Here is a 17,443-nt window from a genome sequence, read left to right on the forward strand (position 1 = left end):
TTCGCCAGAAGGACAAGACTATTATGGGATTGAAGAAGACCATTTCGATGCTTCAAAGTGAATTGGCCAAAAATGCGGAAGTGGAAGAAGACATCATTAACGCCTTTCTCAAGCTCTAAAGACATGCTCATTATCTTTAAAAACCTTTGTAATGTTGTTGTTGTAATGCTTAACTATGTAATGGTTTGACAATGTTTGGAAATCAACTTCATTTAGCAATAAAAAAGAGAATTTGAACTCATTGCTTTAACATCCAAAATAGGTGATCATACATAACAAGAGAGACATCAACACTAGTTTAACATCCAAGGTCTTCAGCTGCTAACGGATCAAACTTTTTGAAAACGTCCAAACTCCTCTCATAATCACCCTCGTTGTAGCTACTTGCAATGCGCCAGAAGAGAGGCTTCAGTGTATCAGACTTGTGATTCTTCTTCAGATTAGAGTAGATGTGCCTAGCACAAGCTCTATGTTCAGCTCTTGGCAACTCAACAGCAACTCCATGAATCAATCCCTTATGCTGATCTGATATGATTGTCACAAGATCACCCACGCCTAAACCCAAATCAATCTTCAACCTGTGAATAAACCATTGCCAATTATCATTGCTCTCAGAGTCGACCACAGCCCATGCTATTGGGTATATCTGGTTATTTGGATCCCTTCCTATCGCAGTAAGAATCAGCCCTTGCAGAGAGCTGTGCTTGAGGAATGTCCCATCTAATCCAATAACCGGCCTGCAATACTCCTTCCATGCCACACGAATTTTGTCAAAGCAGATATACATGGAGTGGAATGCTTTCGCTCCATTTGACTTCGTTGTTGTATTGATCTCAATTTTGCTATCAGGATTTGAACTGCATTTGCAGAAAAAATAAAGCAAAAATTTAGTCATACAGACACTTAACTATAAACAATATTAAGAAAGTTTAAAAAATGTTACCGTAATAGTTCCATCTCATAGTCCCTTAGCCTTGCAAAATGTTCATTGCATTCAGCCTGTAGCTTATCAAGAACAATACGCCTTGCAATCTTTGCCTGCTCGGGAGAGATAATGATGTTGTACTTATCCCTAAACTCTTCTCTAATCATTGGAGCACTCATTTCAGGTTCCTTCCTGATTTTCTCCAACATAACTTCAGCAATGGCAGGGCTTTTGATGAGTTTACACTTACCCGTGGGATGGCAAGTATGTGTGTTAACATACACTTTCACCATCCATTTCTTGATGGGTCTCTCTACTGAGCAGTATATACGCCACACACAACCTTTACCACTACATTTAGCACCAATCTTTGTCTTTTCCCATCTGTCATAGACCACATTTCTTCTCGTCTTCAGAATATATATGATCACTTGCTTCTTGAACTCTTCACCGCTGTAAAAGGTCTGCCTAAGACTAAAAACGCCTTCTAATTCACCCCTATTAGCCATCCTCTCAGCTTGTTCCTCTTCATCATCAGATGACTGCTCCGTGTCAGGATATACTTCATCCTCGTCTAGATTCTCATCCTCATAGTTCTCATCCCTAAACATCTTAAGATCCTCTTCAAAGTTTCTGTCAATATCCTCTTCTTTATCAGATTCATCACTCGCTTGATACTCATCTTCACTCTCTCCTGCTTCATGATCACCATCAGAATTATCACCTTGTTGCTCAGCATCAGACTCGTCACCATCAACAGGTTCGTGCCCAGTCACTGCTTCCACCACGGCACCATCACCAGTAAGAACATCAGTTTCAGGTGTCTCTATGAAGACATCAAGCTCCTCGTACCAACGACCATTAGAAATCATCTTCTTTTTGGTTTTTTCGTCATTTTCAAGCAACTCCTTCTTCTCTGATATATCCTCAAATGGTAACTTGTACCACATTCTCCCCATTGTAATTATCTTACCAATGATCTTCCTACATTCTTCATAAGCCGCATCACCATCGACTTCAAACTGCTCCAAAAGACCATCAACATAATTTAGCTTCCCATCTTCAGTTTTGAACACACCCGAGTGAAAACAATTAATCTTCACCGATATTGAATCACTGTAAGCAATAAAATAGCATTAGAACATCGTAAAACCATCGATTGAGTCCAATAATCGAAGTAAACATGCAAGGATTCTTACCTCATTGTCGCCTTGTTTCTTCAATTACCACATCCGGATTCGATTTCGCCGAAACTGAATCGATCTCTCTCTCTGTCTCTGCAATCTCTCTTTGTCTCTGACGAATCTCTCACTCTCTTTTCGAAACTCCCAATTTTTTTCTTGTTTGGAACCCTAAATTTCTAAATGAAATCGATTTGGGGAAAATGGTTAAGTCTGGGTCGGATTTTTCGTTTGGTTCGGGTCGGGTTTTGTTAATTGGAGTTTAACTTTACTTAATTACGAGCTGACCCCAATTATTTTAACTAAAATCAATTAAACCTCGTTATGATGTTGGCATCATATTTTTATTAACGTCGTATATGTGGCATGTATTTATCATATACATCGTGTAGGTTTCGACACAATTCTAAACTCTAGATGGTTTGCACCATATTATACTAAACATGGTGTAGCTGAGAAACTTTTTTCCTTGTATAATCTAAAAAAAAATACGAGAGCAAGAATATTTAAAAGTAGAGAAGTGGTGGCAAACAAAGCTTGTGGATGACTTGCTTTTGAATCAAAAAGCTTTGGCTTTTGCCTAAAAGCATTACAATATTAAATGATTTCTGAATTTAAGCAATAAATTTAAACAGTATGAAAGGAGTCTTCATTTTCCTTTAATTTACCGTTCTAAAATTCAAATTAATAGTGTGGACTTGATCATTTGCTAAAAGTTTTAAGCTAAAAACGAAAAGGAGCAATAAATTTTGAAGTAGACAATGACTTCGAATTTGAGGCATGAGGGTAGGAGCAACAGTTGCTCAAAAAAAAAAAAAAGGGTAGGAGCAACGTCAAATCGATCAAATCACGTTTCCTTTTACCTGAGACACAATTACGTACCAACGCAATTGGTTTGTCATCTCCTACACAAAAATACAAACTAACACATACATAAAGTTCACGTTGAGCAATTAACACAGCTTTAAACATGTTTTCTTTACCCTCTAATTAATCAAGCATGGGATAAGTAAAACAAGAAACAGTATTTTACTCTTATTTACGTCCACATTTTGTGACTTTGACTTGCAACTTCAGAAATCAATCGGTGCGACTTGCGAGAATATTAACAGATAGATTTCCACGTGTGATGTAAATGTCCTTCAGACATGCGGAGAGGCAGCATGATGTCTACACCACTTTTTTTTTCTTTTTCTATAAACCTTTTAGAAAGTAAAACGCATCATTCTAAAGCATATTCCAACAGGGAAATGAATTTCAACAATTTGCACTAAAGCAGATCTGAATCGAAACTTGCTTGAGTTCGTAGATTTGCCTCAAATCAGTACTACCAAAAACTTAAATTAGCCAATGAGAGATCAAATTAAAGACTAGAGAAAAGTAGACGACCAAAATTCAAATAACCGTTTGTATTCGAGATCAAATAACTTAACAATCTCCCAACACAGAACACAAGACGCAAGAAAGAAAAAAAGCAAACTGGTAGACAAATTTTAATAGGGGGACGACCAAAAACACAACACATAAGCATAAACTGAGAGTCGCTGCGACCCGACCATAGTAACCCGACAAAGAGCTTCTCACTCAGCACTTGACCTCCTTCAAACCATGTGCAAAGTACAAAAATGTTGGGTTAGTAGCACCCTCCTTGTAATAAGCAAAGACAATAGTGCTGTCATCGTGCATGCCCTCCCCAACAAAGCTACAAAATTGCATCAAAACAACCACACATGAGATTTCAATCTGATTAGATAAAGAGAAGTAAAAAAAAAAAAACTTACAATTGGAAGTCCTTGAGCTTGGGGAGAAGGTACTTGGTAGCTCCCTCAATACCCTTCTTAAACTCCTCCTGCTGTTCCGGGGTGAGCTTGGGCGTCAAAAGCTTGATGTACTTCTTGATATAGGCGATGAACCCCTTCTTGTCGTAAGTGGGCTGCTCCTGAAGCCTGAAAGTGTCGACAATGTCAACAACCTTCTCAACAGAGTCGTCAACACCCTCGTCCTCACCACCTTCCTCAGCAGATGGGTTGGCACCAATGTTAACCTCTACACATCCCTTGGTAGTCCACTGAAACATAAAAACATAAAATCAGAACAAAGGATGAAACTTTGATGGGGTTTGATGATAGGCAATACAAACCTTTCCTTCAACTTCCCAAAGAATCCCATTCTCAATCTCCTTGTAAGGGAAAGAGTCAGAGAGAAGCTCATCACCTGAAAAAAATTAATTAATTAATTAATAAACCACAATTGAGCTCAATTTTAGATTATAACCCAAACCAATTCGTACAAATTGCACTAAAATCGAATAAAAAACCCTAAAATCCAACGTAATTAGCATTGATATAACAATCAATCACAGATCTAATCAATACACAGACACAAGATATACATAACGAGGCAGCGAAGTGCCAATTCACTAAGATGCGATCACAGATCTAACGAAATTGCAATTCGAAGCTGATTATATCGAAATCAGGATAAGCCATGATCGAATCGAAGATATAGAGAGTGAGATAACGATGTGAGCTTACCGGTGAGAAGATCGGTGTACACCAACATGGTCGCTTATTGTTTTTTTATTATCTGGAGGTTGCGGGAGAGAGAGAGACGCAGCAGCGACGAGGGGGTTTGAAACGAGGTCGTGCCCTTTGCTATTTTATAGCCGAGTGTATCGAGGGTTTCCGATGGAGAACAACAGGATAATACTGTAATAATATTCCCGATTCGAATTTACTATTTTGGGTTTTCTCTTTTTTCCAAATTTCTGTTTTATCCTTACTTTTTTTTTTATAATAAAAAGTGGAAATGATTATGTAAAATAGTAACATTGCCCGAAAAGGAGCTCCGCTCTCTCTCTTTATCTCTCTCGTATCTTTCAAAGAGAGAGCGTCGAAGCCCTTATTGTCGGTTCTCTTCCGACTCAGAATCCCGATGGTCGGGCTTGCGATATTCTGGGAAGCGGTGGATCCCTTATCACCGTCTTCACCGGCTTATGGTCTTCGGGAAGGGATGGCTCCCATAGTATCTTTCTTCGTCGGCTTCTCATCAGGTCAATTCGGTTGTTCTCGATTTACTCTTCTGATCTTCTCCAGTCCAATCGTTTCTTGGTCTGCTATTCTGGTGTCTTTTTCCTCCCCGTAGTTAGGGTCGTAGCCATCTTCATGCTTATCTGAATCATTAAAAGTGGAGTTCGTTCAGTTAGGAAAATCGGATCTCAGATCGATTGTAGACGTTTGATGTTTTTTCTAAAGAGTAGATCTATCAGTTAAGGTTCTTTGCCTTGATCTTCCGTGAAGGCTGCTTTGTTTTAGTCGGTTTTTTCACTGATTCGGCTTCATCGGTGACGGAGCTCCGTCGCGTTTCTGCGCTGACACTGGAGGAAGGAAGATCGATCTGCATCTTGACGCGTGTTTTTTAAACGATGGGCGTTTGGACACGTGGGGTGCGTGTCTCTTTCTTCCCCAACGAGTTTTTTCTTTGTAGGTTTATGGCCGCAAACTGTAAGGTTTACTGGACCTAGTGTTCTAGACCGTTTAATTTGTTGTTCGTTTCTTGGGCTTTATGTTTGGTTTGCTTTTGTTTAAGCTTTTTGTGTCTTACTTTGTTGGGATTTACCTCTTTAGGTTTTGTTCCAACTCTTGAGCTTACAAGCATAAGTATTATTTCAACTCTTCAGTTTGTTGTCTTGTTGATAAAGTTGTCACCGATCTCATGATTCAACCATTAAATTTTGGGACCTCAGAGATCGTACACTAATTATTTTTACCTTGGGACCTCAGAGATGGCACACTAATTATTTTTACCATCATTGTTTTACTTTTATCTCTCTGCCTTTTTCAGGAATGCTTTTGTTACTGCATCGACTGGCAACATCAAGAAGTTTAGCCTTCCTCAAGGTCAAGGAGAGTTATGCCACGATATGATGTACGTTTCTGGAATCCCTGTAGTTAGTTCTTGCATCTACTTATTATGAATTATTATTAATTAATCTAATTTCACATATAACAATGGAATTTACTCTAAAACACTTTGAAGTCATTAAAAAGTAAAAACTATTTCTTAAAGCAATTTCAATATCAGTGGACTTGAAATTGTTTTCAAAAATCACTAGTTAAATAAGGCACATTAATAAATCTTATAACCAGAAACAATGAAGTTTATAAAAGTTTTTATAATTCATGACTAAATAACATGAAATATGTCAATGTGACACATGAATTATAAATGATTGATTAGTTACATCTTGAATGATTTTGATAACAAATGATAATAATTTATCTAACTTTATCAATAATTTTTTGAAATCTTATTCATAATCACAATCTTTCAACTAAGGCTTTTTATTAATGCTATCAAAATGAACAATCGCCAAAAGAAAAAGCAAATACAATTATTTAAAATTCATCACTAAACAAATGATAGATTGGCTATTGCTATGAGAGGAGAGGTTGGCTTGGTGCGAGGGCTTCCTCTTCATCTACTATGTTAGGTTTGGCATTTCTGTAAAACGCATAGATTAGGAGTTGAATTGTCCCAAGCACAAATCCCATTCCATTTGGCACCTACACACAGAAAATATAATCAGTTTCTTATCATGTAATTAATACTAAAATATATTTTTAGTATTTAAAGTTTTACTTACTAGTAGGAAAACATCATGCAGGAGTAAAGCGTAGACAGCCCAAATCGCGCCGTTCAAGAAGAGGAAAAACGACAGCAAAAATGGCATGTACTTCACACTTCTCGTCGTCACAACAGTTTTCTGATAGGATCCATAATTCAAAAAATTTGATTAAAACGACACTATACGGGTATATGAGAAAGACCATCTAATGATAATATATACAATGACATTGATATGTTACTTATACACGTGCTCATATATACTCTCCATACAATTTCTCTCTTACTTTTTTTGTTTCTTTGTTAAGGTTGATTTGATAGGTAATTGTTGAAAAGAACGAACAAAAAAAAAGTTGTTGCATGTGTTTGTGTTATTATCATTTGTTCGTAGAAAATGTGTGTAATATATAGTTTGATACAAAGAAAAGTGGAGAGACTTACAATGGCGGAAAGGGGAGAACCATACATGATAATGTTGAGAGCAGCACAAATGAAACCCATTGAATTAGAACGTGTTTTTGCATATCCGAATGCAGTTCTTGTTCCCACAATTGTTATAACTGGGAAAATCACGTTCAGCGCAAGAACCAGTGCAACTGTTTTCAACTGAAATATAGAAAAAAAGAATTGAAAGAAGATATATATTAAATACGTAAAAGTGGACCATGCATATCCCAGACATAATACTATCAATTGAAACGCCGACATAGTAGATTATTTAAAAAATTCTGCTAAGCAGATTTTAATCTGAGTCATATCAATGCAATATCTTATCTGTCCATCATACTAAAATGCAGATTTCAACCAACAACAAAAAAACACATAAGATCACTTTCACATGTATATAATAATATGTAAGTAGAGATGAAGACGTACAAATTTAGGTTTCGGGACAAAGAAGAGGAAAATGAGAACGTAGATGGATTCAGCAAGAACACCAAAGCCATTGACCGTGGAGACCAAGTATTCACCAGGTGTCACTATTCCGTAATATGTCCATAGCGACGAACCCATCAACGTGCAAATGTATGGCAAACACTCGTACTTCTCTGTTGATCTCCGTTTCACTATCTTCCAAAACGTCTCCCTAATATTAATTTTAATGTAAATCGATTAGTTAAAGACCTATTTCTTATAATGAAATCATCTATTATTTGATTAAGAGAGAGAACTCACACAGGAGAGAGGAAGAGAAGCACCGATATCACATTTCCTGCATTAATCATATATACAACTAACTCAGCCCTAATGATATAGATAAAAAAAACTTAGCAAAAAATTATATAGATAAAATTATGGTCATGTGTGTATATATGATCCTTTGATGTACATTGATAATTTAAATCAAGTGAAAATAAGATGATAAGTTACCTATAACTCCAACATAGAAACTTAGTTCTGCCATATCTGGGGTGAGGTTCTCAGGAAGACAGAGAAAGAACAAAGAAATACTGATCCAAGAAAATGAGAGAGAGAGCAAATTATAAGGAAATGACTGTGTTTATCTGTCCACAAACGAGATATATATGTGAGCTTATGGTAGTATCAATAAAATATAAATTCTCTTTCGGACTGCAAAACGAGTATGCGACAAGACGTTAATACTAAAATTAAAGGCTCATGTAGGATGTGGATATTTGATTTAGGATAAAAAGAAGTCTACACTTTTCAGGTTGAAAAAATTCCTTTCCTTCTTACTGTTTTATACCCCTATTGAAATTGAAAGCGGTGATTTACTAAAAGATTTGGATGGATGAAATAGCATGACGATATCTAATTTAGTGTAAAACGTAAGAAAAACATTAAAAATAACATTGATCCAGTACCTAATTGATTTTTGGGTAAAGTCCAGACCAAAACAGCTCATCATCAGCTTTCGACCCAACTCAGGATTATAAGAAACACCCTTATCCATGCCATGAGGATAAAGTTCCCAAAAATAAAAGAGAAAATATTATATGGATATTTCAAGTTTTTAGAATTTCATTCATTGTTTTACTAATTATTATTATTTATGTTATTTTTAGAATCTCATCTTTATATCATGGATGGAATTGCTAAATTCATGAAAACAAAAGAAGATAACTTTCTATAAAAAGTAGCACATACTTCTGATTTTATTCTTCGAGTCTAATGTTGCAGAAATAGTTCTCGGTCATGATGGGTTCTCATGGTGGGTCTCTCGATACTAGGACGTACAACATTCTGCTAGATAGTATGTGTTGTAAATGTAAGGTAGAGAAAACATTGATGATATTTGAGTACATGTGAAAGAGAGAAATGGATGTTAGCATTGTTGATTATACTATCATTGTTCAAGGGATGTGTTAGGCTGGTAATTTGGAGTGAAGCCTAATGTTGTAACATACAAAATAGTGATATGGAATTTTGTAGGCGAGGCCTAGTTCATGAAGCTGATGCGTTGTTTAGGAAACTGAACGAATAACCAAATGAAAGCGTGTATGAGTAGGTAACACCGGAAGCTGAAACTCATGAGAAACTAAGGTTAATTTGATTCTTCTGATCACAAGCATACAGATATGTCTTTCACTAGCACATGTTGCATATGATTATGCAGAAACTTAAATTTGCTTCAGCATGATGTATGATCCATTGTGGATATAACTTAAATTTTAACACCACTATTGTTGTAAATTGTATTATTGTCAGGTGTAAGAAAGTTTTGTCATAGCTGGTCAGCTACATAAGTTCTGTAATGACTCATTTCGAACGAGATGTCATATTGGACCTGTAAAGATTCGTCAAAAAGCTGTTGAGCCAGTGACTTCCAAAACCAGTGGTGTAAGGGGATTTAGTGATGATAATGTTGAATAAGCTCGATCAAAGACTTTACTGAATCAAAGAGCAGAGTAAACTACTACAGCAAATGAGAAAAGATAAACAGGAATAAAGGCAGAATGGTCAAAAATAATAATCACGCGTTAACTTTAGCGTCTGTCTTAGAAAATTCAAACAAAGTAATTACGTTGCGCTTTCTCACGTCACGTCTCTCGCTACTACTCTTTAAACACACGAACTTTCTTCACCTTATTCTTCCTTCACCAGTTGACTCTCTTTCTCTCTCTCTCTCTCAGAATCTCTAAGTCGTCACAAGAATGATGAACTTCAACGACCAAGGTCCAATGGCCACGCCCGAAGAAAAGAACTCTAGTTCTACAACCTACGCCATGAGCAGCAAAATCATGATAAGCGCCATTGTAATCCTCTTCTTCGTCGTCGTTCTAATGGTCTTCCTCCATCTCTACGCTCGCTGGTACCTCCTCCGCGCTCGCAGACGCCACCTACGCCGCCGTAACCGCCGCGCTACAATGGTGTTCTTCGCCGCCGACCCTTCCACCGTAATCCCCACACGCGGTCTCGACCCCACCGTCATAAAATCTCTCCCCATTTTCACTTTCTCCGCCTCGACACATAAAGATCCTATCGAGTGCGCCGTCTGTCTTTCCGAGTTCGAAGAGACCGAGTCGGGTCGGGTTTTGCCCGGTTGCAAACACACTTTTCATGTCGACTGCATTGATATGTGGTTTCATTCTCATTCCACGTGTCCTCTCTGCCGCTCTCTCGTCGAGCCTCACACCGGAAGTGGAACACCGACGGAGGAGGAGGAGCAAGTGGTGATCACGATTTCTCCTGAACCGGTTTGTGCAACTGAACCGGGTTCGAGCTATGGCTTGAGTGATGAACCGGAAGATTTGGGGAGAAAACCGGCGGCTATTGAAGTGCCGAGGAGGAACTTCAGCGAGTTTGAACACGAGTCGTCTCAAAACTCACCATTTAGGTCGCCGATGATGAGTCGGATGTTATCTTTCACTCGGATGTTGAGCAGAGATCGTAGAAACGCTTCGTCGCCCGTTGCCGGAGCTTCGCCGTCGTCGAGCTGCCATATCCCGATGCCTGAGTCAGATATCGAACGTGGAGGAGAACAGACTATGTGATTCTGCCACGTGGATGTTCTTTATTGGTTTTAGCAAGTGAAACTACAATTTTATTACAGCATTGATAAAGTCAACAAGCCTTTTGTCGAGAGTTGTTGATTTCAGAGCCCGTGAACACGTGGCGTAATCGGAGTTGTTAACGAGTAATCGGAGTTGTTAACTAGTCAAGAGATTAGATAGATATGTATGAAGATGTACATACGTAGTCAGTCGTCGATGTTGAATTTTATTTCACATTTATTTTTCTTTATTCCTCTTTTTCCATCTCTACAGACTCTTTCTGTAATAACAAATCCAATGTCATGGACTCATGATAGAGACTTTACAGAACTTTATTGGTTATCAATCTTAAATTCTCAATGTCTTTTTTTTTTTTTTTGCTTAAATTTGGTTATCAGTCTTAATGTCTTTGAGATCAAATCAAATATAAAGTTCCTCTGTTTATACTTAACAGAGAATGTAGGTAACATATTCATCTTTCCTAATCGTAAATGTAAATATTCATCAGTTGGAACAATCAAAGTAATAAGTTAAGCAAAAAAAAAAACAATCAAGGCATACTCCTTTTTGTGTGTGAACATTTGTTGCGTTTCTTTACATACAAGTTACAATTATAAAACGTAATTTATGTGGCCGGGTTACGTATGTTTATCTGATTGAATTATATTACATGTTATTTTCGCAAATGAAACTTTATATAAAGTTATAAACATGCAACCAATTAGTTTCCAACTATAGGATCCATGTTTAAAGAGTCTTGACATGGTAAGTAACACTCAGAATGAGATATATGGTGTTCAACACGACTACGAGTCTACGACATTGCAGTTCCGACTCCAATTCGCTCACCTCGTTACTATATTTATTATGTTCCATTTCTTTAAAAAAAAAAAGTAAACATGTCCATTCATTGGATCTGATTTGTAAATTTCAATGAAATATGACCCTTGGTTTCTACACGTAAGTGGACAAAGTCTTGTGCCTCCTACTTACCACACCGCAACGTGATATTAAGGCTTCGAATGGTAACCCGCTTCCCGCACCGTTCCGTATCTATATCTATATATTTTTATAAGTGTTAGAACCGCACCGCAATTAAACTGCTTGTCCCGCACCGCTCAACCTGCAGTCATTCGGAGCCTTAGGGAGGGAACAATTTGCACCATCTCCAACTCCAATCATCATAGTTTTTCTTTTCAATTCAAAATGACAACTCCCACTAATATACAAATCCAATCATTTCAAATGAGAATAGTACATAAGTCCAGAAACAAATAATATTATTATCAATGGTTTCCAACTTAAATCTCGTACAACTTTAAAAAATTAAGTTAAACTCTCTCAAATGAATTTTTTTGACATTAATATCTTATTATTTTTTCACGAATTCCTTAATTAAATATATAATATAAAAGCATGAGCAGCGGTAAGCTCTTGCACCAGCTCTCATTAATTTAAAAATATTAAAGAATTTAAAAAGAGAAAAAAAGGAAAAAGGTGGAGAGAAAAGAGAAAGCAGCTCTATACGAAGATCTTTCTGATTTTGCCGAGGAACTGTGTTTTTCACTTGTCTTTTAAATAGTGACTTATTTAAAAAAATAAAATAAAAAAATAATTTAAAAATATTATTTGAGAGATCTATGTGTGTTCTACCAATGTTAATGCTCTAAGTCGTTTACATTTTGAGAAACTTAACCTAAGAGATTTCCAATACAAATACCTTAACAACTCGCATATATTGCTGTTGATGTTCGTCATAAAGAAGTATGCATAATTGACTAGTTCTCTATATCAAAACTTGAAGACTAGAAACTTCAAAATAAACCACTATTCAAAGGTATGTAAAGGTGATACAATAGAAAAAATATGCAGATGTTAACTCATATAATAGTCTCGATATAAGATGTTAAAAAATAGTATCGATATAATCAGTGCCGGCCCTTGCACGAAGCAAAAGAAACATATGCTTGCGGCCTTTTGTTTTATGAATTAATTTCCCGCCACAAAAATCAAATAGTTCCTAATAGTCTGGTGGTAATTTTCTGTCCTAGTATAGTTCAACAACCCGGAATCAAATCTCCTAGAGATCACTTCAGCGTTTTATGTTTTATTTTTTGCATAAAAGTGGCCAATTTTTTTTCTCTTTGCTTCTAGTCCGTAAATTCCAAGGACCGGCTCTGGATATAATTTCTTCGCGTTTTTCAAAACGTGATTATCGGATGTTTCTTTCGTTACATTTTTATGTTTTTATTAGTGATTTTTCTATATGATACGAACACGTTAGAATCAATACTATTAAAAAGGAATAAGTTCTAAAAAATCTACTTATAAAAAGTTGTTGGACCCTTTCATTAACTAACAATATTTTTAGTCTTACCATAATATTTGACTAACAATAAATCACCTAAACATTTTCTAACAATAATTTATTACTCCCCATCTTTTTGTACATGACAAAGTTATACAACATGCCATATCATTTGCTACACAAAAATGATATATGACATACATATCCATACATGACTCATTTCACTCAATATAAATAAACTTTAATCTAATATAAATAAACTATATCAATCGTTAATCCAACAAATATGTAACATTAGACTACATCCTTTCTATATTTTTGTTCTATATTATGAAAAAGCTCATTCACTATCTCATGTTAATATTCAATCTATACTATTAAATTCACCAAAATCCACCAAGTAAATCATAAGTCTCACGAAGTTCAACAAATATAATTCTTATAAAATGCACACAAAATATAATATTTGGACATAATTAGATATTTGGGCATCGACTCTTCTGGTCGGGTATGAATTGATTCCTTTCGGGTTTAGGTTTTCGGATCCTAAACATTTGGACATAGCTAGGTATTTAAAAAATTTTGGTTCGGATTCGGATTGATTCCTTTGGAGTCCGGATCCATAATTTAAATACCTATAACTTTTGGGTATGTAACGGGTCCGAATTGGTTTAAGGTTTTTAAAATTCGAAAAACACTTGAAGTACCCGAAAACCCAAAAATACTAAAAACACAAAAAATACATGAAAACACAAACAAGTACCTGAAAAAAATATTTGAATTCCAAAAAAACAAAATTTTACATAAATCTGACCTAAGGAATGGAAGATACCTAACTACATTTTCTAATACCCAAAATATTTATAAAAAATTAAAATTTTATGTGAAACTCGAAACTATAATAAAACACTTGGATCCGAAACTTAAGAAACTATTCATAATACTGAAAACATATTCGAAATACCAAATACAAATATGAAATATCCAAATATAGCTAATATGCACAAACCATGTACTTTGGATACCCAATTGGATCTCGGGTATGACCCATAATCAAACAGAGACAGTGGGTTGAAGAAATAATCAAATATGTACATTGCCCTGAACCCGGACCCAAACCACAACTATATTTCCGGGTCGTTTTTGGTTAGTTTTTCGGATACGATAAAATGTCCCGGCTTAATAAAAAAGTTATATAAAAATGTACATACAAAATCTTATATAAACTAATTTATAAATTATATTATTTTAAATAAATGCACGTCTTCGATATAATGACTTTGTAACATAATAATGTACACCAATTCCAAAATACTAATTCAAAAACTTTGTTTATAATCTAAAGAAAAATCCGCGCTTTCTAAGCGCGGATCAAAATCTAGTTGATCGTTATTTTACGAAAACTTTACTCAACTCAAATGTTCTCATTACTCAATCATTCATCGCATCTATAAGATGTCAACTAGTCAAGCATAAAAAAAAATTATCTACACAAACAAAAAATTGACAGTTTTATTTGATAATAAAATAGCATGATTAACTCAAGGTGTTAATATCTTACTTTTGGGTTGTCTAAAATGACACGTCAGAGCTTCAGAGCAGGCAACTTGTCTTATATGTCACCCCAATTATTTAGCTTCAGAGCAAAGCAGGCAACTTGTCTTGTATGTAATCACAATTATTTCTGTTTTTGTTTGTGTTTGTTATGTCTTAGATTTTTTATCTAGAGTCTTGGAAGTTAGTCACAAGTGTTGTACATGTACACTTTTTGTTTATCCTTGGCTCTTGTTTTGTGTACCAAAGACTACGGTGTTGATCCTGGAGAAGACGCAACACCAAAGATGTCAGAGCTCATGTATTGTAGAGTCCAAACTGTTGGCGATTCTTCCTTCTCTTGTCATGCGAGGGTTAGTAACCCTCAAGTACAACGTCGGTTTTAAAAGATGTTGAGGTAATATGGCATTGTTTCTCTACTTTTCGTGTTTGTATCTTCGAGAAAGATTAAGATTCAAAAATCGTTTTTTTTTTTGTGAAATAGGTATGTGGCATTCTAAATGGATGAATTTAGAAAATATGTAAAGTAAATTGCGAGAAGTCATCTAGTTTTTAAATATATCATGTAATAATATTTTATGAGAAATATTTGTTCATAGAAACACTAATTTTACTGATTTATTAAAATATCAAATTTATATATGTAAAAAGATAATAATTTTAAAATTAATTATTAAATAAAATACACGTAAGGTGCATAAATCAAAATATAAAGTGAAAATAATGGGGGTAAGTTGAATGTTAAATTGGTAACTCAAGCAAAAGGGGTAAGTTTATGAGAATCTATCTATCTATACTATTATTTGCTAAGTGATTTTTCGAAATGAAGCTTTTACGTTATAAGTTAGAACGGTTAATATCGTTTATACCCTTAATGAATTAAATATATAAATTTGCTAGAACAAAAACGAATTTAAAAATTTTATAAGATAAATGATTAACATTAATAATAATAAGAATTATATATATTATTATTTGCAAAGTAATTTTTCAAAACGAAGCTTTCACGTTAAAAGTTAGAGCGGTTAATATCGTTTGTACCATAATAATAAGAACTATCCAAAATATATAAATTTTCTCAAATAAATACGAATTTAAATTATTTGCTAAGATAAATATATATAAATTTGCTAGAATAAATACGAATTTAAATTCTTTGATAAGATAAATGATTAACATTCATAATAATAAGAATTATCCAAAATATAAAAATATATTTTAAAATAAAAGATAATTATTTTAAAATAAAAATAATTTTTATATATATTGTGTCGTTATCCTAAAATATATTCTAATAAAAATTATATTAATCAAGATAAATTATTAATTTATATAATTGAAAAAGTAATATTGAATGATTTTTATAATTTATTTATTAATGTTGAACATAGTATATAACGAAATTTTCAAAAAAAATTATAATAAGTAAAAATTTTCAAATAAATAAATAAATAATACTCCATGTGTATTAATAAGAAATTATAAAATGCAAAATATTTAGTTTACTTTTATTTCCCACCTTCGCCGGTTATGGACAAAAACCGCTAAAAGAAATCTCCCGGTAACATTCGTACATTTTTACCTCTTCTATTCTTTCGTTTTTCCGGGAAGTGAATCATCATCATCAATGGTCGGCGATATTCACGGTAAGACTTGTGGTTCATCTTCCCGGTCCCGATCCGGGTCTGGTATTGGGGTTGTGAACAAGGATCCGAGCTTGTTCGGAGATCTTGTAGGGTCCGCCATTGGGCAATCCAGTGGAAACGTGCCGTTGAAGAAACCCCTCCTGCTGCTGCTTGAGGTTCGAATAAGAGATCTTATTCCATGGGGATGAAGAGTAGTGGTGGTTAGGATTATAGCAGTAATCCCGGGTGTTACTGTTTGGGAGCAACCTAAGTGGGCTCTGGTCTTCCTTCAGACAGCGACCCGTTTGGGTTCTTTGGTTGGTTTCGGATCAAAATCATCAGGAAGCACAACCGGAAAGGCTAACAAAAAAAAAAAAAGGCAATGCACAGAGCGATGCTTTTACGAAAGGTGGCAGCTTTGCCGGGTCCACCGATGCGCTGCCGCCACCTTCACCGAGTGTATCAGCTACATCTGCTAAGACCAAGGGGATTGATAGCCAGAAACAGGGTCAGTATGACGATGCCATAAAGTGGCTATCTTGTTGAGAGTATAAGAAGGCTATATCAGACTGCACAAAGGTATGTGTTTGTTAAAGAGAAAGACTGCACAAAGGTTTTGGCTTTGGATGCATTATAGTCTTGATCCATGAACGAACTCTCTAGCTATTGTTTTGGTTCTTGTGGAATCTAAGATACAATGCGAGTTAAATTTGATATGTTAATATAGAATTTTTAGAGCCAAGTTGTAGAAGAAGAATATACCATTACTGAATAGCTCTTTGGTCGTGGCATCGTCACCATTGTGGCAGTTCACTGATTGCTGTTATGCTTGCTCAATAGATGGTTTCTTTTCACAACCAAGAACATAACCAGATATGAACTATGGAAACATGTCCTTCATGGTTTTGTTATAAATGTGATTGCAAGTGCTTGAGCACGACAAGAAGAATGTGAGCATTCTGGTTCAACGAGCACTGTTATACGAGAGCATGGAGAAATACAAAATGGGAGCTGAAGATCTCTAAGGTGGTTTTGAAGATCGATCCTGGGAATAGAAATATGGCTGGCTGATTGATCATCAGTTGGATTCTCTTATACTTAACATTCTTGAATTTATCACGAAATATTTGACCATGCATGTTTCTATGAAGCTGTTATAAAACACTGGCTGTTGTTATTTTCTTACAGTCGAACTTTCCGATTAAATTTGTCGGATTTTTGGTACACTATGGATCGACAGTATAGTGAATTAAACGAAAACGTTACCT

The 17,443-nt window shown here is 35.3% G+C and overlaps 4 protein-coding genes and 1 long non-coding RNA gene across 5 annotated transcripts; 2 read left to right on the forward strand and 3 right to left on the reverse strand.

Moving 5' to 3' along the window:
• Window positions 1-298: 298 nt before the first annotated feature.
• Window positions 299-3,216, reverse strand: LOC103840317. The gene is made up of 3 exons (XM_033287350.1): window positions 2,125-3,216; window positions 944-2,041; window positions 299-857 (listed from the first exon to the last, which is right to left on the reverse strand). Exons 1-3 carry the CDS (start codon window positions 2,127-2,129, stop codon window positions 299-301), a joined length of 1,662 nt encoding a protein of 553 aa, XP_033143241.1. The 5' UTR covers window positions 2,130-3,216.
• Window positions 3,217-3,485: 269 nt separating this feature from the next.
• LOC103859680 (translationally-controlled tumor protein homolog) lies at window positions 3,486-4,858 on the reverse strand. The gene is made up of 4 exons (XM_009137247.2): window positions 4,641-4,858; window positions 4,247-4,320; window positions 3,888-4,174; window positions 3,486-3,808 (listed from the first exon to the last, which is right to left on the reverse strand). Exons 1-4 carry the CDS (start codon window positions 4,666-4,668, stop codon window positions 3,691-3,693), a joined length of 507 nt encoding a protein of 168 aa, XP_009135495.1. The 5' UTR covers window positions 4,669-4,858; the 3' UTR covers window positions 3,486-3,690.
• Window positions 4,859-5,526: 668 nt separating this feature from the next.
• LOC103859678 (bidirectional sugar transporter SWEET16) lies at window positions 5,527-9,190 on the reverse strand. Its single transcript, XM_009137246.3, has 6 exons — window positions 8,104-9,190; window positions 7,909-7,945; window positions 7,609-7,819; window positions 7,174-7,338; window positions 6,752-6,871; window positions 5,527-6,671 (listed from the first exon to the last, which is right to left on the reverse strand). Exons 1-6 carry the CDS (start codon window positions 8,135-8,137, stop codon window positions 6,543-6,545), a joined length of 696 nt encoding a protein of 231 aa, XP_009135494.1. The 5' UTR covers window positions 8,138-9,190; the 3' UTR covers window positions 5,527-6,542.
• On the forward strand, window positions 5,796-7,018 carry LOC103859679. Its single transcript, XR_004456309.1, has 2 exons — window positions 5,796-6,033; window positions 6,773-7,018. It is a non-coding gene; the product is annotated as an uncharacterized LOC103859679 (long non-coding RNA).
• Window positions 9,191-9,274: 84 nt separating the features above from the next.
• On the forward strand, window positions 9,275-13,880 carry LOC103859681 (RING-H2 finger protein ATL2). The gene has a single exon (XM_033286798.1). The coding sequence runs from the start codon at window positions 9,849-9,851 to the stop codon at window positions 10,686-10,688; it is 840 nt and encodes a 279-aa protein (XP_033142689.1). The 5' UTR covers window positions 9,275-9,848; the 3' UTR covers window positions 10,689-13,880.
• The last annotated feature ends 3,563 nt before the right edge of the window (window positions 13,881-17,443 follow it).

The sequence above is a fragment of the Brassica rapa genome, chromosome A03 (genome assembly GCF_000309985.2).
Source record: "Brassica rapa cultivar Chiifu-401-42 chromosome A03, CAAS_Brap_v3.01, whole genome shotgun sequence".
Classification (NCBI taxonomy): domain Eukaryota; kingdom Viridiplantae; phylum Streptophyta; class Magnoliopsida; order Brassicales; family Brassicaceae; genus Brassica; species Brassica rapa.

Excerpts from the sequence above, each read along its gene's own strand:
- LOC103859678 (XM_009137246.3), bottom strand. The coding sequence starts at position 8,137 with ATGGCAGAACTAAGTTTCTATGTTGGAGTTATAG. Across the intron at positions 7,946-8,103 it reads TTTCTATGTTGGAGTTATAG|GAAATGTGATATCGGTGCTT; the intron begins GTAACTTATCAT and ends TGATTAATGCAG. Across the intron at positions 7,339-7,608 it reads TTGTCCCGAAACCTAAATTT|TTGAAAACAGTTGCACTGGT; the intron begins GTACGTCTTCAT and ends TCTATATTTCAG.
- LOC103859680 (XM_009137247.2), bottom strand. The coding sequence starts at position 4,668 with ATGTTGGTGTACACCGATCTTCTCACCG. Across the intron at positions 4,321-4,640 it reads GTACACCGATCTTCTCACCG|GTGATGAGCTTCTCTCTGAC; the intron begins GTAAGCTCACAT and ends AATTTTTTTCAG. Across the intron at positions 3,809-3,887 it reads AAGCTCAAGGACTTCCAATT|CTTTGTTGGGGAGGGCATGC; the intron begins GTAAGTTTTTTT and ends GCAATTTTGTAG.
- LOC103840317 (XM_033287350.1), bottom strand. Across the intron at positions 858-943 it reads TATGAGATGGAACTATTACG|TTCAAATCCTGATAGCAAAA; the intron begins GTAACATTTTTT and ends CTGCAAATGCAG.
- LOC103859681 (XM_033286798.1), top strand. The coding sequence starts at position 9,849 with ATGATGAACTTCAACGACCAAGGTCCAATGGCCACGCCCGAAGAAAAG.